General features: G+C 51.6%; 1 protein-coding gene across 3 annotated transcripts in view; it reads left to right on the top strand.

The window, feature by feature from the left end:
* Positions 1-9,262: 9,262 nt before the first annotated feature.
* APOM (apolipoprotein M) overlaps positions 9,263-27,426 on the top strand; it is an 87,774-nt gene continuing 69,610 nt past the window's right edge. The window contains exon 1 of one of the 3 annotated variants that reach the window (XM_078645985.1): positions 9,263-9,664. In XM_078645985.1, the coding sequence (XP_078502111.1) occupies positions 9,551-9,664 (114 nt within the window). In that variant the 5' untranslated portion in view covers positions 9,263-9,550. The remainder of the gene's footprint in view (positions 9,665-27,426) is intronic. The other 2 variants (XM_078645983.1, XM_078645984.1) reach the window with 2 other exon arrangements.

Raw genomic sequence — 27,426 nt, 5'->3', positions numbered from 1 at the left:
GTGAAGCCTACAGTGAAGCCATTGGAAGACTTTAGTACAGCCAGTGGTGAGGCCTGTAGATATCCCCATTGGTGAATCCTGTTAAACAGCCATTGGTAAGGACTGTAGATATTCACATTGGTGAATCCTATAATACAGCCATCGGTGACCTCTAGCACAGCCAATGGTGAGGCCTGCAGATATTCCTATTGGTGGAGCCTATAACGCAGCCACTGGTGACCTCTAGCACAGCCAGTGGTGAGCCCTGCAGATATTCCCATTGGTGAAGCCTACAGTGAAACCATTGGAAGCCTTTAGTACAGCCAGTGGTGAGGCCTGGAGATATCCCCATTGTTGAATCCTGTTGAACAGCCTTTGGTGAGGCCTGGAGATATCCCCATTGGTGAATCCTCTTAAACAGCCATTGGTGAGGACTGTAGATATTCACATTGGTGAATCCTATAATACAGCCATCAGTGACCTCTAGCACAGCCAATGGTGAGGCCTGCAGATATTCCCATTGGTGGAGCCTATAATACAGCCATTGGTGACCTCTAGCACAGCCAATGGTGAGGCCTGCAGATATTCCCTTTGGTGAAGCCTATAATACAGCCATCTGTGACTTCTAGCACAGCCAATGGTGAGGCCTGCAGATATTCCCATTGGTGGAGCCTATAATACAGCCATTGGTGACCTCTAGCACAGCCAATGGTGAGGCCTGCAGATATTCCCATTGGTGAAGCCTATAATACAGCCATTGGGGACATCTAGCACAGCCAATGGTGAGGCCTGCAGATATTCCCATTGGTGAAGCTTATAATATAGCCATTGGTGACCTCTAGCACAGCCAATGGTGAGGCCTGCAGATATTCCCATTGGTGAAGCCTATAATACAGCCATCGGTGACCTCTAGCACAGCCAATGGTGAGGCCTGCAGATATTCCCATTGGTGGAGCCTATAATACAGCCATTGGTGACCTCTAGCACAGCCAATGGTGAGGCCTGCAGATATTCCTATTGGTGAAGCCTATAATACAGCCATCGGTGACCTCTAGCACAGCCAATGGTGAGGCCTGCAGATATTCCTATTGGTGGAGCCTATAACGCAGCCACTGGTGACCTCTAGCACAGCCAGTGGTGAGCCCTGCAGATATTCCCATTGGCGAAGCCTACAGTGAAGCCATTGGAAGCCTTTAGTACAGCCAGTGGTGAGGCCTGGAGATATCCCCATTGTTGAATCCTGTTGAACAGCCTTTGGTGAGGACGGTAGATATTCACATTGGTGAAGCCTATAATACAGCCATCGGTGACCTCTAGCACAGCCAATGGTGAGGCCTGCAGATATTCCCATTGGTGGAGCCTATAACGCAGCCATTGGTGACCTCTAGCACAGCCAATGGTGAGGCCTGCAGATATTCCCATTGGTGAAGCCTATAATACAGCCATCGGTGACCTCTAGCACAGCCAATGGTGAGGCCTGCAGATATTCCCATTGGTGGAGCCTATAATACAGCCATTGGTGACCTCTGGCACAGCCAATGGTGAGGCCTGCAGATATTCCCATTGGCGAAGCCTATAATACAGCCATCGGTGACCTCTAGCACAGCCAATGGTGAGGCCTGCAGATATTCCTATTGGTGGAGCCTATAACGCAGCCACTGGTGACCTCTAGCACAGCCAGTGGTGAGCCCTGCAGATATTCCCATTGGTGAAGCCTACAGTGAAACCATTGGAAGCCTTTAGTACAGCCAGTGGTGAGGACTGGAGATATCCCCATTGTTGAATCCTGTTGAACAGCCTTTGGTGAGGACGGTAGATATTCCCATTGGTGAAGCCTATAATACAGCCACTGGTGACCTCTAGATATGCCAGGCTGGGTCGCCCCCACGCTCCTCCTGCTCCTGTCCTGGTTTTGCTGGTTTCCTGTTTGCTGGTCTCTGCCGCCACAGGCGACCCAGCCGCCGCTGAGCCGGCCACACTCGCCTTTTCCCGCCGCTGCCTCCCTGCGGCCCCGCCCCCCGCCAGCCGATTGGCCCCCCCCGCTCCCGCCACCCAGCGGACCCTCCCTCCCGGCTCCCTTCTTATGTCGCCTCCACGCACACGCAGCGGTCACGCGCAGCGGGCGTGCCGATTGTGCGCCGAAGGCGCGCCAAAGGCATGCCCGTCTGCGCCCGTCCGCGCCTGGCCCGCGCCCTGCGCCAGGACCCCTGACCCCCGACGGTGCTACGACGCCGCCACCCTCATCGCACTCAAACCCAACCGACCGAGAGCCTGCCACCGAGCCACCCCGAAACGCACCCACGGACCCTTCACCTGTCAGGCCTGCAAGTTCACCTGCCTCCGGACCTGCACCGCACCCGCCAAGCACCAGCAGCAACCACCTCAAGTGCATCCTGCTCAACACCCGCTCCATTCACAGACACGCCATCGAACTTTGGAACCTGCTCGACACAACCTCACCAGACGGCGCCTTCCTCACGGAAACCTGGATGAACGCCTCCTCAGCACCCGACATCGCCATCGCCATCCCAGACGGATACAAGATCATCCGGAGAGACCGCGTCAACCAGACTGGAGGAGGCATCGCCATCATACACAAGAACACCATCCGTATCACGACCGACTCCAACAACACCTTCACCACCGCCGAGTATCTCCACTTCCAGATACACACCGACCCAAAGACGACCCTTAGAGGCACCCTCGTCTACAGACCCCCGGGACCACGTACACAATTCAGCGAAGACATCACGGACTTCATCAGCCCGCACGCCCTCCGCTCCGCTGACTACATTCTCCTAGGGGACCTCAACTTCCACCTGGAGAACAACAAGGATCGCAACACCACCGCCCTGCTGGACAACCTCGCCAACCTCGGACTCAAGCAACTGGTCAACACCCCCACCCACTACGCCGGCCACACGCTTGATCCCGTCTTCTCAGCCAGCAAGCACATCACCTTCAGCCACTCCACCCGAGTTCACTGGACCGACCACAGCTGCGTCCACTTCAGCTTCAGAAGAACCACGATCCACCACCACCCGCAACAGGTTCCTCCCAGGAGCTGGAACAAGATCACCGCCGAGCAGCTCACCACCTCCCTCAGCCAGAACCCACCCGCCAGCACAACGGACCCCAACGAAGCAGCCCGCAACTTCACACAGTGGCTGACCGCCTGCGCCGACGACCTCGCGCCACTTAGGAACCCGCCCAGCAGACCCAGAAGCAAGAAAGCCTCCTGGTTCACCGACGAACTCAAGAATTCCAAGAAGAACTGCCGCACCCTCGAGAAAGCCTGGCTCCGCGACCAGACCACAGACAACAGGGCCGCCCTCAAAGACGCCACCCGCAAGCACCACCAACTCATCCGCACCACCAAGAAGAAATCACTGAAGGAACGACTGGACAACAACGCCCACGACAGCAAGGAACTCTTCAACATCGTCAAGGAGTTCTCCAATCCCAGCACCAGCAACAACGACATCACTCCTTCACAAGATCTCTGCGACTCTCTCGCCTCGTACTTCCACCGCAAGATCGCCGACATCCACAACAGCTTCGGCGCACCTTCCAAGCACCCAACCGTCGAACCAATGCCCCCCACCGCCACCCTCCGCACCTGGACCATGGTGACTACCGAAGACTCAGCCCGCACGATGAACACCATCCACTCCGGTTCCCCAACCGACCCCTGCCCCCACCACGTCTTCAACAAGGCCGACTCCATCATCGCACCCCAACTCCGGGACGTCATCAACTCATCCTTCAACACCGCCACCTTCCCGGAGAGCTGGAAGCATGCCGAGCTCAGCGCCCTACTGAAGAAACCAACAGCGGACCCCACCGACCTCAAGAACTTCCGCCCCATCTCGCTCCTCCCTTTTCCTGCCAAAGTCATCGAGAAGACCGTCAACAGACAGCTTGCAGCCTTCCTCGAGACAAACGGATCCCTCGACCCCTCGCAGGCCGGGTTCCGAGCCAACCACAGCACCGAGACCGCCCTCATCGCAGCCACCGACGACATCCGAGCCCTGCTCGACAACGGGGAAACAGCGGCCCTCATCCTCCTGGACCTCTCTGCAGCGTTCGACACCGTCTGCCACCGCACCCTAGTGCAACGCCTCAGCAACATCGGTATCCAAGAAAAGGCACTGGAGTGGATCATCTCGTTCCTCGCCGGAAGAACACAGAGTCCGCCTCCCCCCGTTCCGATCCGAGGCCACCGAAGTCATCTGCGGCGTACCCCAAGGATCATCGCTCAGCCCAACCCTCTTCAACGTCTACATGAGACCTCTTGCAACCATCGCATGCCAACACAACCTCAACATCATCTCCTATGCTGACGACACACAGCTTATCCTTTCTCTCACCCGAGACCCCGACACCGCCAGAACGAGCCTACACGAAGGGATGAAAGACGTCGCCGAATGGATGAAGAACAGCCGCCTGAAACTAAACTCAGACAAGACGGAAGTCCTCATCCTGGGACCATCGCCCTCCGCCTGGGACGACTCCTGGTGACCTCCCGCCCTGGGCACCGCTCCCAAGCCAACAGACCACGCACGCAACCTGGGCTTCATCCTGGACTCCTCCCTCTCGATGACCAGACAAGTCAACGCCGTCTCCTCATCGTGCTTCAACACCCTGCGTATGCTCCGTAAGATCTTCCGATGGATCCCCACCGAGACCAGGAAAACCGTCACCCAGGCACTCGTCACCAGCCGACTGGACTACGGGAACACCCTCTACGCGGGAACCACAGCCAAACTACAGAAAAAACTCCAGCGCATACAGAACGCCTCTGCCCGACTCATCTTGGACATCCCCCGACGCAGCCACATCTCCGGACACCTGAGGGACCTGCACTGGCTCCCCGTCAGCAAAAGGATCACGTTCAGACTTCTCACCCACGCACACAAGTCTCTCCACGACCTGGGCCCCAAGTACCTCAACAACCGCCTGACCTTCTACACACCCACCCGCCAGCTACGCTCTACAAGCCTCGCCCTCGCCGCCGTACCACGCATCCGAAGAGCCACCGCCGGAGGAAGATCCTTCTCCTACCTGGCAGCCAAGACATGGAACTACCTCCCCATCCACCTCCGGCTGACACAGGACCACCTCGCCTTCAGGAAACAACTCAAGACCTGGCTGTTCGAGCAGTAGCAACCCTTCCCCCTAGCGCCTTGAGACCCTTCCGGGTGAGTAGTGCGCGATACAAATGCCATGATTGATTGATTGATTGACATTGGTGAAGCCTATAATACAGCCATTGGTGACCTCTAGCACAGCCAATGGTGAGGCCTGCAGATATTCCCATTGGTGAAGCCTATAATACAGCCATCGGTGACCTCTAGCACAGCCAATGGTGAGGCCTGCAGATATTCCTATTGGTGGAGCCTATAACGCAGCCACTGGTGACCTCTAGCACAGCCAGTGGTGAGCCCTGCAGATATTCCCATTGGTGAAGCCTACAGTGAAGCCATTGGAAGCCTTTAGTACAGCCAGTGGTGAGGCCTGGAGATATCCCCATTGTTGAATCCTCTTGAACAGCCTTTGGTGAGGACGGTAGATATTCACATTGGTGAAGCCTATAATACAGCCATCGGTGACCTCTAGCACAGCCAATGGTGAGGCCTGCAGATATTCCCATTGGTGGAGCCTATAACGCAGCTACTGGTGACCTCTAGCACAGTCAATGGAGAGCCCTGCAGGTATTCCCATTGGTGAAGCCTATAATACAGCCATTGGTGACCTCTGGCACAGCCAATGGTGAGGCCTGCAGATATTCCTATTGGTGAAGCCTATAATACAGCCATCGGTGACCTCTAGCACAGCCAATGGTGAGGCCTGCAGATATTCCCATTGGTGGAGCCTATAATACAGCCATTGGGGACCTCTAGCACAGCCAATGGTGAGGCCTGCAGATATTCCCATTGGTGAAGCCTATAATACAGCCATCGGTGACCTCTAGCACAGCCAATGGTGAGGCCTGCAGATATTCCTATTGGTGGAGCCTATAACGCAGCCACTGGTGACCTCTAGCACAGCCAGTGGTGAGCCCTGCAGATATTCCTATTGGTGAAGCCTACAGTGAAGCCATTGGAAGCCTTTAGTACAGCCAGTGGTGAGGCCTGGAGATATCCCCATTGTTGAATCCTGTTGAACAGCCTTTGGTGAGGACGGTAGATATTCACATTGGTGAAGCCTATAATACAGCCATCGGTGACCTCTAGCACAGCCAATGGTGAGGCCTGCAGATATTCTCATTGGTGGAGCCTATAACGCAGCCACTGGTGACCTCTAGCGCAGTCAATGGTTAGCCCTGCAGGTATTCCCATTGGTGAAGCCTATAATACAGCCATTGGTGACCTCTAGTACAGCCAATGGTAAGGCCTGTATATATACCCATTGCTGATTCCTGTTGAACAGCCTTTGGTGAGGACGGTAGATATTCACATTAGTGAAGCCTATAATGCAGCCATTGGTGACCTCTAGCACAGTCAATGGTGAGGCCTGTAGATATCCCCATTGGTTAAGCCTACATTGAATCTATTGGCAGCCTTTAGTACAGCCAGTGGTGAGGCCTATAGATATCCCCATTGGTGAATCCTGTTGAACAGCCATTGGTGAGGAATGAAGATATTCACATTTATCACACCTGTAGTACGACTTTAGTGAGGATTGCAGTACAGCAATTGGTGAAGCCTACAGTACAGAAAGTGGTGCAGCCGGTAGGTATCCCCATTGCTAAAACCTGTAGTACAGTCATTGGGGAGGCCTGTAGATATCCACATTGATAGCACCTGTAGTACAACCATTAGTGACAAATACAGTACCACCATTGGTGAAGCCTGTAGTACATCCAATGGGGAAGGCTACAGTGCAGCCATTGGTGACGCCTGTAGTACAGCCATTGGGAAAGCCTACAGTGCACCCATTGGTGAAGCCTACAGTGCACCCATTGGTGAAGCCTACAGTACAACCATTGGTGACGCCTGTAGTACATCCAATGGGCAAGGCTACAGTGCAGCCATTGGTGAAGCCTACAGTGCACCCATTGGTGAAGCCTACAGTGCACCCATTGGTGAAGCCTACAGTGCACCCATTGGTGAAGCCTACAGTACAACCATTGGTGACGCCTGTAGTACATCCAATGGGCAAGGCTACAGTGCAGCCATTGGTGAAGCCTACAGTGCACCCATTGGTGAAGCCTACAGTGCACACATTGGTGACCTGTAGTACATCCAATAGTGAAGCCTGTTGATATAGCCATTGTTGAATACTGTACAGTGTTTGGTGAAACCTATATCACGAAGTTCATTGGTGAAGCCTATAGTGCATCTCAGTAAAAGAGAGGGGCCCTTTAGTACCAAAGAGGTAGGGCCCAAATAGACCAGGGTCAAGAAATAAGAATCCCCTCTGGCAAAAGCAATCACGTCACTCTCATACGTATATACCAATGATCAAACAACATCACCAAAACATACATTGAAATGAGTCCTATATACACTCAGTGTGGGCCTACAGTGCAGCCCTTAGTCAAGCCTGTAGTACAGCCATTGGTGACCTGTAGTACAGCTAATGGTGAAGCCTGTAGGTATACCCATTGGTGAACCCTGTAGTACAGTAGCTGGCTATGCCTGTAGATATCCCCATTGGTGAACCCTGTGGATATACCCATTGGTGAACCCTGTAGTACAGTAGCTGGCAGTGCCAGTAGATATCCCCATTGGTGAACCCTGTAGTACAGTAGCTGGCCATGCCTGTAGATATAACCATTGGTGAACCCTGTAGTACAGTAGCTGCCAATGCCTGTAGATACACTCATTGTGGAGAAGTGTGGCTCAATGGTTAGAGCGGCAGACCCTGATGCAGAGGTCAGACCAGGACCAGGGTTCAATTCCCCGCCTCGGCGGGTCTTGGGCTCAAAATTCCACGGACCTGATAATTCTCGCCTCGGTGCCTATTCCAATCATGGGTCCCACTCTGCAACTCTGGGCAATAGCTTGCTTAATCTCCACAACAGCCCCCACAACGCTAAGGATGCCTGGCCTCCACCTTGGGGGTGCCCAGGAGTGGACACCTCACAGGGAAAGCCAGGATGGGTTCCACAGCGGTATTCGTACAAGCGCCTTGAGACCCTTGCGGGTGAGTAGTGCGCTATACAAGTATCAATTTACAATTTTATTGGTGAACCCTGTAGTACAGCAGCTGGTGATGCCTGTAAATATCCCCTTTGGTGAACCCTGTAGTACAGTAGCTGGCAATGCCTGTAGATATCCTGATTGGTGAACCCTGTAGATATCCCCATTGGTGAACCCTGTGGTACAATAGCTGGCAGTGCCTGTAGATATCCCCATTAGTGAACCCTGTAGTACAGTAGCTGGCCATGCCTGTAGATATACCCATTGGTGAAGCCTGTAGATATACCCATTGGTGAACCCTGTAGTACGGCAGCTGGCGATGCCTGTATATATACCCATTGGTGAACCCTGTAATACAGTAGCTTGTGAACCCTGTAGATATGCCCTTTGGTGAACCCTGTAGTGCAGCAGCTGGCGATGCCTGTAAATATCCACACTGCTCACGCTTGCAGTGTAACCACGAATGGGGGTTGCTGTACAGCAGTGTGTGAAGCCTGTGTAGCTCTACTAGAAAGGGAGACCTGAGCTAAAGCCCTTTATAATTGTAGAGATAACAGCTAAAAACAAACCACTTGCAAAGAAAACGGTTTCACACACGTGTTAAAAATCAAAAAGGCTCATAAACAAGGCATACAAATATTGTATCGAACATCCTGCTGATATGCCTTCAGCATCAAGATAAAAATAGCAAATAGTTCCTACAAGTCACATATTTTGGATTTTCTACAAGTGCAGCCTTGGGTTTCCTGCTGTAAAATAACATCTCTACGCTTAACCCCTTCCTTCTCCAGCTCATTCGGGCTAGAGTTTCAACATGGGTTGGTTTCAAACTGTTCCGTATCCCCAGCGGCCACAATCTACTTAATAGGATTGAATATTTAAGTTTAAAGGTGGTAAGTGCTTGTGCGTATTTTTTTTTATCATTTTATTCAAATTGTATTTAAAATAAAAACATTAGCATTATCACTCAATAACACCTTTTTGCAGACTTCACCCCCTCGTTTGGTACAAGAGCCCTAGATGGTTCTGCCTGGTCAGCGACCACTCACGTAGAAGCTTAATGTGGCCAGGGCGTCGCATACTCGCACGTCGAGTTGACCCAGGCCCGGGCACCCGTGCCAGTGGTTGCCACTTAAATGGTTGTATTTTAAATCCGATCTTTGTTCTGAGAGCTCTGCTTTGGGCCAAGGCGGCCCCCGGATGGGGCCGACGAAGGTCGTCAGAGCCCTTAACCTGGGCTAATAATTACCAGGAGAGGAGCAAGGGTTGTTTAGCAGAGTAAAGTCGGACAGAGCCTCTCTCGGGGGCTCAGTGGAGTGAGTGTGAGGACGGGAGCAGAGGCAGCCGAGGAGCAGCCGAGTGGGACCCCCAGCAGCACCCGCAGACACCCACGCGCCTTGCAAGGCCGCCATTTTGTTTCCAGGATGCTGCAGCAAGTATGGGCTTACTTCCTGTACCTCTTTGGCATCGTGATGGACGCAATCACCGTCTGCGAGCACGCAGGCAAGCTCTCGCCCAATGACCTCGACAGGCAGCAGGTAAGCACAGGGGCTTTTAGCCTGCCCGACCTGGCATCCTTTCTCCAGGGTGCCCCCCCCCCCTCCAAACACTTCAATCCTCTTCCCTGAGGAGGCAGACCCTTCCGAGAACCCAGGTCTAAGTCCTGAGACTATCACTTATGGAAGGCAATAGTCAATGTCATAAGACTTTGAAAACATGCATATTTTGCTAGCCCAAAGGGCTTTCTGCCTTGCTTTTCTTTGTTTGATGTATCTGCTTTTGTGCCGCGTCAGATCTTTTAGGGGTTCCCAAAGCCAGGAAACGCACTAGTGATGGTGTGCTTTGGAGGTGCGTAAATAAATTAAAAGGAAAGGCCAAGTGGACACGTCTTATCCAATACCCTCGTGGGAATGCACCGAGAACCCCACACACCGCTCTAGATGCCATCTCCAGAAAAGCGCACGGTTATTCAGATGCGACTCCTGAACTCAACAATTTAAGAATCCAGACCAGGACACTGTACCACAGAGGAGGTGCCCGAACAGCCCCCAGTGCTTCACACGAAGGCTCGAGATGAGGGTTCCAGACCAGGACACCATAGATCATAGAGAGGTCCCAGAGCAGTACACAGTCCATATCAGCCCTGCAGAACTACACAGTACTCACGCTACTCCTCCAGGAGGGCTAACGCTGCTCCAGATCTGCCACCCAGAGCTAGAAGACCGGTCCCCAGTAAGTACTGTATGGGATCAGGAAGGAGTGTGGGGTAAACAAGTGATCTGGGTAGCAATGCACGCCTATGAAGTGACAAATAAACAATTCTGTTGCATTAGAATGTATCCTTATCATTGTAACTAGTTACCTAGCTAACAATACGTCACATATGTTTCACATTTAGAACACCTCTTTTGCTTCCCTAACTTTGCAGTCAGTTGCAGCAGGTTCTGCTGCCTCTCACTGTTGCTGTGTGCACTTTTAAGTTGGGAACCACCCTTCACTTCGCGTTATATGCCTAACAGAGGGTGTAAATGTGTAGTACTTGTATAGCGCACGAATCACCCATGAGGCATCTCAGCGCTTGTACGCATACCGCTGTGGAACCCTTCCTGGCTTTTCCCTGTGAATTGACCACTCCTGGCCACCCCCAAGGTGAAGCCAGGCATCCTAGCGTTGTTGGGGCCGTTGTGGAGATTAAGCAAGCTATTGCCCAGAGTTGCAGCGTGGGACCCATGATTAGAATAGGCACTGAGGCGAGAATTATCAGGTCCGAGGAAATTGAGCCCGAGACCCGCCGAGGCGGGAATTGAACTCTGGTCCCGGGCTAGACCTCTGCATCAGGGTATGCCGCTCTAACCATTGAGCCACACTTCTCCACAAAGGTATTTCCAGGGTATGACTAAGGGGGCGTGACAGCAGCCAGCTCTCATAGGTGTCCTAAACAGGGGAGTTATCCAGACTTAATACACCTGACAAGGGGTGTCACTGACTGCCACCAAGGGCACAGAGAAGGGCCACACGCTTCCTATGCACTGTGTGCTCCCCTGTAAAATCCATCTGTCACTAACTTACATCAGGCGAGCAGGGCAAACGGTGGCCATGATGAGGGCCGTAGAAGCGCCTGATGTCCAGACAGTGGCTCTAAGTGCTTTCCGATGTGTGGCTTGTGTCCGCGGTTGTGTATTTGCCCATGGAAGGTCTTCCATGATGGGTGTCCACAGGTCATCCATGAACTGACTGGGTGACTGTGGTGTTGGATGTTGAGTTTTCCCGGTAGTTGTGGGCAATCGGGGGTCCATTGTGAACTTTATGAAAATCTACCTGCGAATCTGAGACCCTGCACCTCCCTCCATAGTATCTCAGAAGTAGTCAGCCCTATAGCCTACAGGCGTGGGGCCTGGTCTTTTGCCAACCCTATGCATCTTATCAAACTTTGATCAGGCCATGAATAGATGCTTTCTTTCAGTTCTGGTGCCTGAAGCTGCCTCCCCTTTTATTGTCTTTCGTCCATCAGGTTGTTTGCCGTTGACGCCATTTTGTCATCACACCTTGATTGTGTGGCTATGTCCTCCTCAGACTCCTGGACATCGATTACCAAAATCCCCGCTAATTAAAAAATGCCCATGGTATCAGAAGATTGTTGGCTGGTTGGTGCAGTTGATGCCCCAAGTGTGACGAGTATGTCCAGATGTGGGTCCAGTGCTTACTGTGCCATAGGGCTCAAGCTGTACTTCACTGATGAGACCATAGAAGGTCGAAACATATGTACTGTTCCCATGAGGAGCAGGGTCGGTATTGAGTTGCATAAGATGGGCCTTTGTTTAGAGTGGCATGGTGGGCGAAAAAGGATGGACTGGTATGCAGCCTACCCATTGCCAACAGCTGAGATTCATTCAAGCATTCCATCCGTCACCTTGTTGTGTTTGTTGGAAGAGACATTAGACAGCCTTTGACCCCTGATGACTTAACAGAATGGACTTCTAGCTGTTCTGTCAATCATAGCTAAACACATTCTGATTTGCTGCTAAGGAGCAGCAGAGGGCAAGGGTGGAAACTGCAGGAAGTAAGCAATGCCACTATATCTCTGGCAGTCACTCCCTGCATGACCCCGGAGACAACAAAAGGGGTCACGTGGACAGTACCAGGAGTACTAAAGGGAAAGTCCTAAATGACGTCTATGAGTGAGACTTAGAAAGTTTCAGGATATGGCTCCAGGCTTCCACTCAGAGTGGAAGGGCACAAAGTTCAGTGGCAAGATTTACAGAGCATCAGGGAAATTGACCTATTTATGTCTGAGTGCCTCTTTCCCCCATTAACAAGGCCATCATTAAATCCATTCAAACTATTTGTTGAAGTCCGATGGTGCCCTAAGGAGCTGCGTACGTCAGCCAAACAAACTCCAGCCTTGGGTGGGGTGGCTAACAGTATTAACTCTCTCTGGTTGGCCCACCAGGAATTCTTCATTATATGGTATCCTGTTTGGCTTTCTATAAAAGATAGATCCTCAAATACAACTGTTTTCACAGGGATCTCTGCCCAAAAATAAATTACGCACTACATGCACTTTTCGAAATTGTTACACGCATTTAGCGTGATGCGATGTTACCCAGTGTAACATTCCCCTATGGCTTGGCCTGTTTCCAATGCACCCAGCGCTCGTGCGCGCTACTTTGCATGACTTATACCGGCATGGGTTTGCATTCTGGGCTCATTCAGGGCCCTTACCACCTGCATTGCATCGATTTTCAGGGATTTCTCACTATCCCCCAGACGCATCAACAACCCATTTTGCGATTCCTTAATAGCGAAAAATACCGATTCGCTATTAAGGAATAGCAAAATGGAATGCATTAAGAAATCACAAAAAAAATAGCGATTTCTTAGAATTCCTTAATTACGACTCACGAATTGCATGTCGCAATTAAGGAATACCTCCCCATTCATTCCTATGGGCCTAGAGGCCCATAGGAATGAATGGGAAAATGTAAATGTAAATGTAGTTTAGCTTATATAGCGCACAGCTACCCGCAGTGGGTTTCCCGGCGCTTGCTTAGGGAACCCGTCCTGATATTCCCCTGTGAGATAGCAGGGTATCCACAAGGTGAAATTCAGGTATCCCGCCGCGAGGGGCCGTTGTGGAGATTAAGCAAGCTATTGCCCAGAGTCGCAGAGTGTGAACCAGTGAGTCGGGGAGGCACCGGGGCGAGAATTATCGAGTCCGTGGAATTTTTTATCCCAAGACCCGCCGAGGCGGGGAATTGAACCCTGGTCCAGGACTGATCTCAGCTTCCGGGTCTGCTGCCTCTAACCCCTGAGCCACACTTCTCCCCAAAAACAATCTCAATTTGCGTATTGCAATTAGCGATTCGCAAATTGAGATTGCGATTTCAAGGGTGCAGGGGTGTCCAAAGGACACCCTGTTGCACCCCTGAAATTGATCTGTGCACATATGTTGCGCACACACATGCCCTTAGGGCATGTGTGTGCGCAACATGAAACTTTGAAAAATGCATTTTAGTGCATTTTTCAAAGTTTTTGCAAATTACCATGAAGTTGTACTTCATGGTAATTTGCGTGCCCTATTAGCGAATTTGCTATTTTTAAAACTTTCATGCATTGCATTTAAGGAATCTCAATTTGAGATTCCTTAAATGCAAATATTCGCAATTTAGCGATTTCTCAATTTGCGATTTTTGCATTTGGGATAATGCATCCCAAATGCAAAAATACCGGTCGCAAAGGGGCAGATTCTGAGAATCTTCCCCTGTGCGAGCGGATTTTTGTTTGATGCATCTAGCTGTATGTAAGGCGACGCCATTAACCCTGCACTTTCGGCGCAAGAAACCTTTTGTGCAGGCTCCTGGAGTCCAAGCTAGCCACCTCTGGGGGTCAATGCCCTTTGCCCTTCTCTGCAGAACAGGTCTCTTGATGTTTCACAGGGTGGGATTTTTTTTATTTGATCGTAGTTTTATATAGTGCAAACTTGACCCGAAGGTATCGGGTATCATCAGAGGCTTTACACTAGTACCAGTTGCGATATACAAAAATACAAGGACACATTCATTTTTGTTAGGCTCCGATATAAATATTACTCTGCTCTTTACCTGTGCTGCTACTCTGACAGTACTGTGTCTAGAATCCCTTAAGTGTTAGGGCCATATGTATCAAGCAAAATTGCATTCGCCTTTGCGAATGCGAATTTGCTAAATGGTATGTATGTATTAAGCAAAATCTGGTGCAAAATAAGAAATTGCTAAATTTGTGATTCCTTATTTTGCAATTGCATTTAAGGAATCGCAAATTTTGCAATTCCTTAAATGCAATGTATGAAGCAAAAAAATTTGCAAAATGTCCTTAAGGAATCGCAAATTACCACCAACTTCTAGTTGGCGGTAAGTTGCGAATTCCTTGAAAAATGCTAATTTTTGCATTTTTCAAAGTGCCATGTGACGCACATACATGTCCTTAGGGCATGTATGTGCGCCACATGTGCACCCATGCATATTTCCGGGGTGCAACAGGGTGTCCTTTGGACACCCCTGCACCCTTGAAATTTTTCTCAATTTGCGATGAGCAAATTGCGAATCGCAAATTGAGAATAACTTCCCATTCATTCCTATGGGCCTGGCCCATAGAAATGAATGGGAAAGTATTCCTTAATTGCGATTTCGCAATTTGCAAATCGCAATTAAGGAATTTAAAGAAATCGCAAATAAATGTGATTTTGTACATTCATACCTATTTGCGATTCTCAAATAGCGATTTCTTAAAAATCGCTATTTGAGAATCGCAAATGGGTATCTTGATACATATGGCCCTTAGTTGTGTATTAACATGACTCTATACTTCAAGATGCCTGGTCTTCACTGCCAACAACTTCTGTGGGCATCAGTGGACATCTGGGGCCCGGTGGAGTGTGGGGGCCTGTCTCTCAATGACCCAATGATGCCTTACGTCTCAACCCCTGGTGTCCATCTCCTCCCACAAACTTTTAGGGTACCGCTAGAAGCATTAGTTTTGAGGAAAACAGGCCCCTCTGCCACTATGTGGGTTGTAAAAGATAACCAGAAAGGGGTGCAGAGGGCCCCTTTTACAAGGGGCCCTGGCGTCACACACCTGCTTAATAGCTTCGCCCTGCCTCTGAAGGTTAACATGTCATACGATAGACTCGGTCACGTGTCAGGCCGGTAGGGTTAGGGAGGGGTCAGTCACTTGCTAGGCATAGTTTACTTTAGCCTCCGGTTCTCTAATATGTAACATATAAAGTCCCTGGCTTCCAAGGAAACGATCTCTGGGGTGGGCGGATTAGCCAATAATGGAACTTTCCTGAAAGCAGGAGTCCTTTTTCTACAAAACACAAATTTTTCATCAATGGTGGTTCTGGGTGAGCAGGATTGGACTGGGACAGAACGTCGGCCATGGCACCAAAATAAAAGTGGCCCCCATTAGCGAATCAGGTAGCTAAAACAAAGTGTTCCATATTTGCAAATCAAGGCGGTTTTCATCTTATAAAGACAAGCTGTACACATAATTTGCAAGGTAGGACAAACTACATGCATTTGTCCTTGCTGCAGGCAATGTTTGTGGTAATATCTGAAAAATCAACACTAAAACTAGCACAGCAGACTATAAAACAAGCCCACAAACTGCTAAAAACAGTCCATGCACTGTCCAGCTCTCCGGGCGCTGCCAGATTGCCCTATAGGCCAGTCTGACCCTGCCGGTGAGAGCTGTAGGGTGTGTGTGCATTAGGTAGGCGTGCTGGCTGAGGTGTTCTCAGTTCTGAAGGGTAGGAGTAGAGGTGCCCAGATGAGCACGTGTGCAGGCAGTGGCGTCACTGGGGTTGGTGTCACCCGGTGCGGGTAACTCATGGTGTCACACCCCTCACGACTTACCGCATGGACCACCTCTGTCGGAAATGTACGGTGCTAGGTACTGTCTTACTCCCTCTAGCTCCCTCTCTCTGTCTAGCTCCCTCTCTCTGTCTTACTCCCTCTAGCTCCCTCTGTCTCCCTCTCTCTCTGTCTTACTCCCTCTAGCTCCCTCTCTCTCTGCCTTACTCCCTCTAGCTCCCTCTCTCTCTGTCTTACTCCCTCTAGCTCCCTCTCTCTGTCTTGCTCCCTCTAGCTCCCTCTCTCCCTCTCTTACTCCTTCTAGCTCCCTATCTCTCTGTCTTACTCCCTCTAGCTCCCTCTCTCTGTCTTACTCTCTCTAGCTCCCACTCTCTCTCTTACTCCGTCTAGCTCCCGCTCTCTCTCTTACTTCCTCTAGCTCCCTCTCTCTCTCTTACTCCCTCTAGCTCCCTCTCTCTGTCTTGCTCCCTCTCTCTGTCTTACTCCCTCTAGCTTCCTCTCTCTCTGTCTTACTCCCTCTAGCCCCCTCTCTCTTACTCCCTCTAGCTCCCCCTCTCTCTCTTACTCCCTGTAGCCCCCTCTCTCTCTGTCTTGCTCCCTCTAGCTCTCTCTCTCTGTCTTACTCCCTCTAGCTCCCTCTCACTCTGTCTTGCTCCCTCTAGCCCCCTCTCTCTCTTACTCCCTCTAGATCCCTCTCTCTGTCAAGAGCCCTCTAGCTCACTCTCTCTCTGTCTTACTCCCTCTCTCTGTCTAGCTCCCTCTCTGTCTTGCTCCCTCTAGCTCCCTCTGTCTCCCTCTCTCGGTCTTGCTCCCTCTAGCTCCCTCTCTCTCTGTCTTACTCCCTCTAGCTCCATCTCTCTGTCTAGCTCCCTCTAGCTCCCTCTCTCTCTCTTACTCCCTCTAGCTCCCTCTCCCTCTGTCTTGCTCCCTCTCTCTCTATCTTAATCCCTCTAGCTCCCTCTCTCTGTCTAGCTCCCTCTCTCCCTGTCTTACTCCCTCTGTCTCCCTCTCTGTCTTACTCCCTCTAGCTCCCTCTCTCTCTGTCTTACTCCCTATAGCTCCCTCTCTCTCTCTGTCTTACTCCCTCTAGCTCCCTCTCGCTTACTCCCTCTAGCTCCCTCTCTGTCTTGCTCCCTCTCTATCTGTCTTGCTCCGCCTAGCTCCCTCTCTCTCTGTCTTACTCCCTCTAGCTCCCTCTAGCTCCCTCTCTCTCCGGCTTAGTCCCTCTAGCTCCCTCTCTCTGTCTTGCTCCCTCTAGCTCCCTCTCTCTCTCTTACTCCCTCTAGCTCCCTCTCTCTCTGTCTTGCTCGCTCTCGACGTGAGAATTTTTTTACGATATGAAACAGCTAAAGTAAAAGCTAATTCCCAGGTGGTTAATATCCCCCCTCCCCGCCCCCCCCCTCTTTAGCACCGTGTCTTTTTCCATATAAATGGCGGGGGCACCTCATTACTACACTTTTCAAACTTTAACTAATGAGAACATTTTAATTCGAATAGGTGAGAAAATATCTCTGTTCGCTTTTGTTTTTAAAGCGGATGGAGTCTCTCCGAGGCCTTCGGGTGCGGTGCAGGGGGTGCCATGTACAGAGGCCTGCTGGGGGGGGGGGGGGCGCAACCAGATGGTGTCACCCCCATGTGAGGGTGTCACCCGGTGCGGGCCGCACCCCCCGCACCCCCCTAGTGACGCCACTGCGCCTAGCTCCCTCTCTCTCTGTCTTACTCCCTCTAGCTCCCTCTAGCTCCCTCTAGCTCCCTCTCTCTCTGGCTTGGTCCCTCTAGCTCCCTCTCTCTGTCTTGCTCCCTCTAGCTCCCTCTCTCTCTCTTACTCCCTCTAGCTCCCTCTCTCTCTGTCTTGCTCGCTCTAGCTCCCTGTAGCTCCCTCTCTCTCTGTCTTACTCCCTCTAGCTCCCTCTCTCTGTCTAGCTCCCTCTCTCGCTGTCTTACTCTCTCTAGCTCCCTCTCTCTCTGTCTTACTCCCTCTAGCTCCCTCTCTCTGTCTAGCTCCCTCTCTTTTGCTCCCTCTAGCTCCCTCTGTCTCCCTCTCTCTCGGTCTCCCTCTCTCTCTGTCTTACTCCCTCTAGCTCCCTCTCTCTGTCTAGCTCCCTCTCTCGCTGTCTTACTCTCTCTAGCTCCCTCTCTCTCTGTCTTACTCCCTCTAGCTCCCTCTCTCTGTCTAGCTCCCTCTCTTTTGCTCCCTCTAGCTCCCTCTGTCTCCCTCTCTCTCGGTCTTACTCCCTCTAGCTCCTTCTCTCTCTGCCTTACTCCCTCTAGCTCCCTCTCTCTCTGTCTTACTCCCTGTAGCTCCCTCTCTCTGTCTTGCTCCCTCTAGCTCCCTCTCTCCCTCTCTTACTCCTTCTAGCTCCCTCTCTCTCTGTCTTACTCCCTCTAGCTCCCTCTCTCTGTCTTACTCTCTCTAGCTCCCACTCTCTCTCTTACTCCGTCTAGCTCCCGCTCTCTCTCTTAGTCCCTCTAGCTCCCTCTCTCTCTCTTACTCCCTCTAGCTCCCTCTCTCTCTGTCTTGCTCCCTTAGCTCCCTCTCTCTGTCTTACTCCCTCTAGCTTCCTCTCTCTCTGTCTTACTCCCTCTAGCCCCCTCTCTTTTACTCCCTCTAGCTCCCCCTCTCTGTCTTACTCCCTCTGTCTCCCTCTCTCTCTGTCTTACTCCCTCTAGCTCCCTCTCTCTCTGCCTTACTCCCTCTAGCCCCCTCTCTCTCTGTCTTACTCCCTCTAGCTCCCTCTCTCTGTCTTGCTCCCTCTAGCTCCCTCTCTCCCTCTCTTACTCCTTCTAGCTCCCTCTCTCTCTGTCTTACTCCCTCTAGCTCCCTCTCTCTGTCTTACTCTCTCTAGCTCCCACTCTCTCTCTTACTCCGTCTAGCTCCCGCTCTCTCTCTTACTCCCTCTAGCTCCCTCTCTCTCTCTTACTCCCTCTCTCTCTGTCTTGCTCCCTTAGCTCCCCCTCTCTGTCTTACTCCCTCTAGCTTCCTCTCTCTCTGTCTTACTCCCTCTAGCCCCCTCTCTCTTACTCCCTCTAGCTCCCCCTCTCTGTCTTACTCCCTCTGTCTCCCTCTCTCTCTGTCTTACTCCCTCTAGCTCCCTCTCTCTCTGCCTTACTCCCTCTAGCTCCCTCTCTCTCTGTCTTACTCCCTCTAGCTCCCTCTCTCTGTCTTGCTCCCTCTAGCTCCCTCTCTCCCTCTCTTACTCCTTCTAGCTCCCTCTCTCTCTGTCTTACTCCCTCTAGCTCCCTCTCTCTGTCTTACTCTCTCTAGCTCCCACTCTCTCTCTTACTCCGTCTAGCTCCCGCTCTCTCTCTTACTCCCTCTAGCTCCCTCTCTCTCTCTTACTCCCTCTCTCTCTGTCTTGCTCCCTTAGCTCCCTCTCTCTGTCTTACTCCCTCTAGCTTCCTCTCTCTCTGTCTTACTCCCTCTAGCCCCCTCTCTCTTACTCCGTCTAGCTCCCTCTCTCTCTCTTACTCCCTGTTGCCCCCTCTCTCTCTGTCTTGCTCCCTCTAGCTCTCTCTCTCTCTGTCTTACTCCCTCTAGCTCCCTCTCACTCTGTCTTGCTCCCTCTAGCTCCCTCTCTCTCTCTTACTCCCTCTAGCTCCCTCTCTCTGTCAAGAGCCCTCTAGCTCACTCTCTCTCTGTCTTACTCCCTCTCTCTGTCTAGCTCCCTCTCTCTCTGTCTTGCTCCCTCTAGCTCCCTCTGTCTCCCTCTTTCTGTCTTACTCCCTCTAGCTCCCTCTCTCTCTGTCTTACTCCCTCTAGCTCCATCTCTCTGTCTAGCTCCCTCTAGCTCCCCCTCTCTCTCTTACTCCCTCTAGCTCCCTCTCCCTCTGTCTTGCTCCCTCTCTCTCTATCTTAATCCCTCTAGCTCCCTTTCTCTGTCTAGCTCCCTCTCTCCCTGTCTTACTCCCTCTGTCTCCCTCTCTGTCTTACTCTCTCTAGCTCCCTCTCTCTCTGTCTTACTCCCTCTAGCTCCCTCTCTCTCTGTCTTACTCCCTCTAGCTCCCTCTCTCTTACTCCCTCTAGCTCCCTCTCTGTCTTGCTCCCTCTAGCTCCCTCTCTATCTGTCTTGCTCCGCCTAGCTCCCTCTCTCTCTGTCTTACTCCCTCTAGCTCCCTCTCTCTCCGGCTTGGTCCCTCTAGCTCCCTCTCTCTGTCTTGCTCCCTCTAGCTCCCTCTCTCTCTCTTACTCCTTCTAGCTCCCTCTCTCTCTGTCTTGCTCGCTCTAGCTCCCTGTAGCTCCCTCTCTCTATATCTTACTCCCTCTAGCTCCCTCTCTCTGTCTAGCTCCCTCTCTCGCTGTCTTACTCTCCCTAGCTCCCTCTCTCTCTGTCTTACTCCCTTTAGCTCCCTCTCTCTGTCTAGCTCCCTCTAGCTCCCTCTCTTTTGCTCCCTCTAGCTCCCTCTGTCTCCCTCTCTCTCGGTCTTACTCCCTCTAGCTCCCTCTCTCTCTGTCTTACTCCCTCTAGCTCCCTCTCTCCCTGGCGTACTCCCTCTAGCTCCTCTCTCTATCTTCCTCCCTCTAGCTCCCTCTCTCTCTCTTACTCCCTCTAGCTCCCTCTCTCTCTGTCTTACTCCCTTTAGCTCCCTCTCTCTCTATCTTACTCCCTCTAGCTCTCTCTCTCTGTCTAGCTCCCTCTCTCTCTGTCTTGCTCCCTCTAGCTCCCTCTGACTCCCTCTCTCTCTGTCTTACTCCCTCTAGCTCCCTCTCTCTGTCTAGCTCCCTCTAGCTCCCTCTCTCTCTGTCTTACTCCCTCAAGCTCCCTCTCTCTTTCTAGCTCCCTCGAGCTCCCTCACTCTGTCTTATTCCCTCTAGCTCCCTCTGTCTCTGTCTAGCTCCCTCTCTCTCTCTCTGTCTTACTCCCTCTAGCTCCCTCTGTCTCCCTCTCTCTCGGTCTTGCTCCCTCTAGCTCCCTCTCTCTTATTCCCTCTAGCTCCCTCTCTCTCTGTGTTGCTCCCTCTCTCTCTGTGTTGCTCCCTCTAGCTCCCTCTCTCTCTATCGTACTCCCTCTAGCTCCCTCTCTCTGTCTAGCTCCCTCTCTCTCTCTCTCTGTCTTACTTCCTCTAGCTACCTCTGTCCCTCTCTCTCTGTCTTACTCCCTCTAGCTCCCTCTCTCTGTCTAGCTCCCTCTCTCGCTGTCTTACTCTCTCTAGCTCCCTCTCTCTCTGTCTTACTCCCTCTAGCTCCCTCTCTCTGTCTAGCTCCCTCTCTTTTGCTCCCTCTAGCTCCCTCTGTCTCCCTCTCTCTCGGTCTCCCTCTCTCTCTGTCTTACTCCCTCTAGCTCCCTCTCTCTGTCTAGCTCCCTCTCTCGCTGTCTTACTCTCTCTAGCTCCCTCTCTCTCTGTCTTACTCCCTCTAGCTCCCTCTCTCTGTCTAGCTCCCTCTCTTTTGCTCCCTCTAGCTCCCTCTGTCTCCCTCTCTCTCGGTCTTACTCCCTCTAGCTCCCTCTCTCTCTGTCTTACTCCCTGTAGCTCCCTCTCTCTGTCTTGCTCCCTCTAGCTCCCTCTCTCCCTCTCTTACTCCTTCTAGCTCCCTCTCTCTCTGTCTTACTCCCTCTAGCTCCCTCTCTCTGTCTTACTCTCTCTAGCTCCCTCTCTCTCTGTCTTACTCCCTCTAGCTCCCTCTCTCTGTCTAGCTCCCTCTCTTTTGCTCCCTCTAGCTCCCTCTGTCTCCTTCTCTCTCTGCCTTACTCCCTCTAGCTCCCTCTCTCTCTGTCTTACTCCCTGTAGCTCCCTCTCTCTGTCTTGCTCCCTCTAGCTCCCTCTCTCCCTCTCTTACTCCTTCTAGCTCCCTCTCTCTCTGTCTTACTCCCTCTAGCTCCCTCTCTCTGTCTTACTCTCTCTAGCTCCCACTCTCTCTCTTACTCCGTCTAGCTCCCGCTCTCTCTCTTAGTCCCTCTAGCTCCCTCTCTCTCTCTTACTCCCTCTAGCTCCCTCTCTCTCTGTCTTGCTCCCTTAGCTCCCTCTCTCTGTCTTACTCCCTCTAGCTTCCTCTCTCTCTGTCTTACTCCCTCTAGCCCCCTCTCTCTTACTCCCTCTAGCTCCCCCTCTCTGTCTTACTCCCTCTGTCTCCCTCTCTCTCTGTCTTACTCCCTCTAGCTCCCTCTCTCTCTGCCTTACTCCCTCTAGCTCCCTCTCTCTCTGTCTTACTCCCTCTAGCTCCCTCTCTCTGCCTTGCTCCCTCTAGCTCCCTCTCTCCCTCTCTTACTCCTTCTAGCTCCCTCTCTCTCTGTCTTACTCCCTCTAGCTCCCTCTCTCTGTCTTACTCTCTCTAGCTCCCACTCTCTCTCTTACTCCGTCTAGCTCCCGCTCTCTCTCTTACTCCCTCTAGCTCCCTCTCTCTCTCTTACTCCCTCTCTCTCTGTCTTGCTCCCTTAGCTCCCTCTCTCTGTCTTACTCCCTCTAGCTTCCTCTCTCTCTGTCTTACTCCCTCTAGCCCCCTCTCACTTACTCCCTCTAGCTCCCCCTCTCTGTCTTACTCCCTCTGTCTCCCTCTCTCTCTGTCTTACTCCCTCTAGCTCCCTCTCTCTCTGCCTTACTCCCTCTAGCTCCCTCTCTCTCTGTCTTACTCCCTCTAGCTCCCTCTCTCTGTCTTGCTCCCTCTAGCTCCCTCTCTCCCTCTCTTACGCCTTCTAGCTCCCTCTCTCTCTGTCTTACTCCCTCTAGCTCCCTCTCTCTGTCTTACTCTCTCTAGCTCCCACTCTCTCTCTTACTCCGTCTAGCTCCCGCTCTCTCTCTAGCTCCCTCTCTCTCTCTTACTCCCTCTCTCTCTGTCTTGCTCCCTTAGCTCCCTCTCTCTGTCTTACTCCCTCTAGCTTCCTCTCTCTCTGTCTTACTCCCTCTAGCCCCCTCTCTCTTACTCCGTCTAGCTCCCTCTCTCTCTCTTACTCCCTGTTGCCCCCTCTCTCTCTGTCTTGCTCCCTCTAGCTCTCTCTCTCTCTGTCTTACTCCCTCTAGCTCCCTCTCACTCTGTCTTGCTCCCTCTAGCTCCCTCTCTCTCTCTTACTCCCTCTAGCTCCCTCTCTCTGTCAAGAGCCCTCTAGCTCACTCTCTCTCTGTCTTACTCCCTCTCTCTGTCTAGCTCCCTCTCTCTCTGTCTTGCTCCCTCTAGCTCCCTCTGTCTCCCTCTCTCTGTCTTACTCCCTCTAGCTCCCTCTCTCTCTGTCTTACTCCCTCTAGCTCCATCTCTCTGTCTAGCTCCCTCTAGCTCCCCCTCTCTCTCTTACTCCCTCTAGCTCCCTCTCCCTCTGTCTTGCTCCCTCTCTCTCTATCTTAATCCCTCTAGCTCCCTCTCTCTGTCTAGCTCCCTCTCTCCCTGTCTTACTCCCTCTGTCTCCCTCTCTGTCTTACTCCCTCTAGCTCCCTCTCTCTCTGTCTTACTCCCTATAGCTCCCTCTCTCTCTGTCTTACTCCCTCTAGCTCCCTCTCTCTTACTCCCTCTAGCTCCCTCTCTGTCTTGCTCCCTCTAGCTCCCTCTCTATCTGTCTTGCTCCGCCTAGCTCCCTCTCTCTCTGTCTTACTCCCTCTAGCTCCCTCTAGCTCCCTCTCTCTCCGGCTTGGTCCCTCTAGCTCCCTCTCTCTGTCTTGCTCCCTCTAGCTCCCTCTCTCTCTCTTACTCCTTCTAGCTCCCTCTCTCTCTGTCTTGCTCGCTCTAGCTCCCTGTAGCTCCCTCTCTCTATATCTTACTCCCTCTAGCTCACTCTCTCTGTCTAGCTCCCTCTTTCGCTGTCTTACTCTCCCTAGCTCCCTCTCTCTCTGTCTTACTCCCTTTAGCTCCCTCTCTCTGTCTAGCTCCCTCTAGCTCCCTCTCTTTTGCTCCCTCTAGCTCCCTCTGTCTCCCTCTCTCTCGGTCTTACTCCCTCTAGCTCCCTCTCTCTCTGTCTTACTCCCTCTAGCTCCCTCTCTCCCTGGCGTACTCCCTCTAGCTCCTCTCTCTATCTTCTCTCTCTATCTTCCTCCCTCTAGCTCCCTCTCTCTCTCTTACTCCCTCTAGCTCCCTCTCTCTCTGTCTTACTCCCTTTAGCTCCCTCTCTCTCTATCTTACTCCCTCTAGCTCTCTCTCTCTGTCTAGCTCCCTCTCTCTCTGTCTTGCTCCCTCTAGCTCCCTCTGACTCCCTCTCTCTCTGTCTTACTCCCTCTAACTCCCTCTCTCTGTCTAGCTCCCTCTAGCTCCCTCTCTCTCTGTCTTACTCCCTCAATCTCCCTCTCTCTGTCTAGCTCCCTCGAGCTCCCTCACTCTGTCTTATTCCCTCTAGCTCCCTCTGTCTCTGTCTAGCTCCCTCTCTCTCTCTCTGTCTTACTCCCTCTAGCTCCCTCTGTCTCCCTCTCTCTCTGTCTTGCTCCCTCTAGCTCCCTCTCTCTTATTCCCTCTAGCTCCCTCTCTCTCTGTGTTGCTCCCTCTCTCTCTGTGTTGCTACCTCTAGCTCCCTCTCTCTCTATCGTACTCCCTCTAGCTCCCTCTCTCTGTCTAGCTCCCTCTCTCTCTCTCTCTGTCTTACTTCCTCTAGCTACCTCTGTCCCCCTCTCTCTGTCTTACTCCCTCTAGCTCCCTCTCTCTCTGTCTTTCTCACTCTAACTCTCTCTCTCTCTGTCTTCTTACTCCCTCTATCTAGCTCCCTCTCTCTCGCACATTAAACCCCGGGGTGGGGGGGGGGGGGCAGGACCCCCCCCCCCCCTTTTACACTCTCTGCCGCTTTCATGTGGTTTCTCTTTTAAAGCTTTTCAAGATGCAAAAAGAAATCTGTGTACAAGGCACCAGCGAGTTTGTAGACGTGAGAATTTTTTTACGATATGAAACAGCTAAAGTAAAAGCTAATTCCCAGGCGGTTAATACCCCCCCTCCCCGGCCCCCCCCCTCTTTAGCACCGTGTCTTTTTCCATATAAATGGCGGGGGCCCCTCATTACTACACTTTTCAAACTTTAACTAATGAGAACATTTTAATTCGAATAGGTGAGAAAATATCTCTGTTCGCTTTTGTTTTTAAAGCGGATCGAGTCTCTCCGAGGCCTTTGGGTGCGGTGCAGGGGGTGCCATGTACAGAGGCCTGCTGGGGGGGGGCGCAACCAGATGTTGTCACCCCCATGTGAGGGTGTCACCCGGTGCGGTCCGCACCCCCGCACCCCCTAGTGACGCCACACAGTGCAGGTTGGTGGGTGTAAGTAGGTTCAAAGGTTGGGTGGGTGTCCATAAGTGTGCTGGGTGGAGTTACACAGCTGCCGTAGACAAGCAGCAGTGCAGTCTGGGTATTTATGGGCAAAGGTAAGTAGGTGCGTAGGGTGAGTTTTTAGGAGTGTAAAGGGTAAATGTGTATAGCTGCCGCAGAGTAGGTGCACAGGGGGAGTGTAATTTCCGTGCAATATTTGTTCTTTGCTGAGGAAGGTGAGTAGGTGTGAAAGGCGGGAGTGCAAAGGTGCACAAGGTAAAAAGGCGAGTGGGCAGAATAGGTGGTCCCTCGGGTGGGTCGGTTCAGTGCTAAGAGCTTCCATGATAGACAGCAGAAAAGGCTACCAGGCCCACACCCTGGCCACTGAGGCACCCACTGGCCCTGCTATCACCAGCTTTACACCCGCCACACCTCCGCCTCTAACTATACGTTGGGAGTAGTGGTGCTTTTGATGGATGGCAGAGGAAAGGGATGCATTAATGAGTGGGTGAAAGGATGAGTGAATGGATGGATAGATAGCAGGATGGATGGATGGCTGGCTGGAAGGATGGACAGATGGGTCACAAATAAATAGATGAAAAAACTGAATAAGGAGTCATTTGTGGTGAGCCAGCATTGCCAGACATACCCCGTTCCCTAAGTGAGCCTTTATATGGCCCTATCCAGCTCCAGAGCCAGGGCTTTAAGTGGGACGGGTCTCTACACTGGCAGATTAAAAGCAGACTTGGAAACGCGTCCCTCTCAGGCTCTATGTTCATATTCTACACTTCACTGGTACAACAATTTTCAATTTCTCAACAATAACTGTTGAGGGAGAGGATCACTTAATCTCCCTGTACCTAACAAAAAAGAATGTGTTCATCTCTAACGAAACTGGTGCTCATGTAAAGCACTCTAATACCGGATATCTTCGGGTCGAGTACGCGCTATATAAAACTCTAAAAAAACAAATTAAAAAACCTGTAAAATCCCATAAGGTATTCCATGTAAGTGATGCAACCCCTGTTTGCATCTCACATGTTTTGCTTCCTCTTCCATTCCTTTGGAGTATTTGCTTTTTCTTAAATGCTATGTTTCTGTACTTTTTTCATGCAACATATGACTCTTGTCTGGCGCACACCTTGAACTGAGCCACCACCAGGCGTCTAGGTGACTTCAGGTGGTGGCTGGGTGTTTATAGCGGTGCTCGACTGAGAGCTTTGAAGTGGGGCTGAAGGCAGTGCGAGTTCCTCACAGTGCTTGTCAGTGGGTCACAGAGGGAGGTGATGTGTGAGATATGCAAATGGAGGATTTCAGAAAAATGTGGGGCGGATAAAGGACCTACGCGTCTAGCAGAAAGACTGCAGAAGAGAACAGCCTGAAGGGGACAAGAGGAGAGACTGACACTCTGAAGACCACTACCCTTTCCACAGACATCGGGAATGTCTACTTCACAGCCTCAAGCTTTCAGGATTGAAATGTACAATTCTATTTATTCACAACACCTTTGCTACTCATTTAACTGATACAGCTAACAAGCACTGGCAAAGCTAATAGGTCTGGCTTGTTTTAGGTGTACATGTTTGTTGTATTACATGTCTGGATGCAATAACAGCAACCTTGCAGTGAGACACCAAACCCTGGGAAGGCAGCGGGTACCATAGCTTGCCCATCCCGACAGTTCGGTTAAACTGGACCCTGATTACCCATCTCCTTATAGCTCTGTTGAGCTGGACCCTGATTACCTATTTCTTGATTAAATTGCGAAATAGGACCTTGACTACCCATATCCCGATAAAATCGTTAAACTGGACCCTGATTACCCATCCATTGACATACCTGTCACACTGGACCCTAATTATCTGTCCTCTGATAGCCCTGTTAACCTGGGTGCCGATTACTCATCCCCCGGCAGCTCTTTAAACTGGACCCTGATTACCCATCCATTGACATACCTGTCACACTGGACCCTAATTATCTGTCCTCTGATAGCCCTGTTAACCTGGGTGCCGATTACTCATCCCCCGGCAGCTCTTTAAACTGGACCTCATTACCTATCCCCCGAAAGCCCTGCTAAACAGGACTTTCAAGACTAGTTTTAGCACCTCAATCTTTCACTTGGTTGAGTGCTTTGTTTTGTGTGGTTTGTGTGTCCATTGCATTTTGGTTTTTAGCACTCTGCACTTTACATGTTTCCTGTCTCACTTCAAAACCTGAGTCCTGTACTTTTTATTAATATAAAGGATGCTGGGGAGGAGCTTCGCGCGCATCCGAGATGGCCGCGTGAGCACAGGGCTCCCGAGGACCCT

This window comes from Lissotriton helveticus, chromosome 5_1 (genome assembly GCF_964261635.1).
Source record: "Lissotriton helveticus chromosome 5_1, aLisHel1.1, whole genome shotgun sequence".
Lineage (NCBI taxonomy): Eukaryota > Metazoa > Chordata > Amphibia > Caudata > Salamandridae > Lissotriton > Lissotriton helveticus.
Note: the sequence above shows the minus strand (reverse complement) of the source record. Positions and strands in the feature narration are given on the sequence as shown.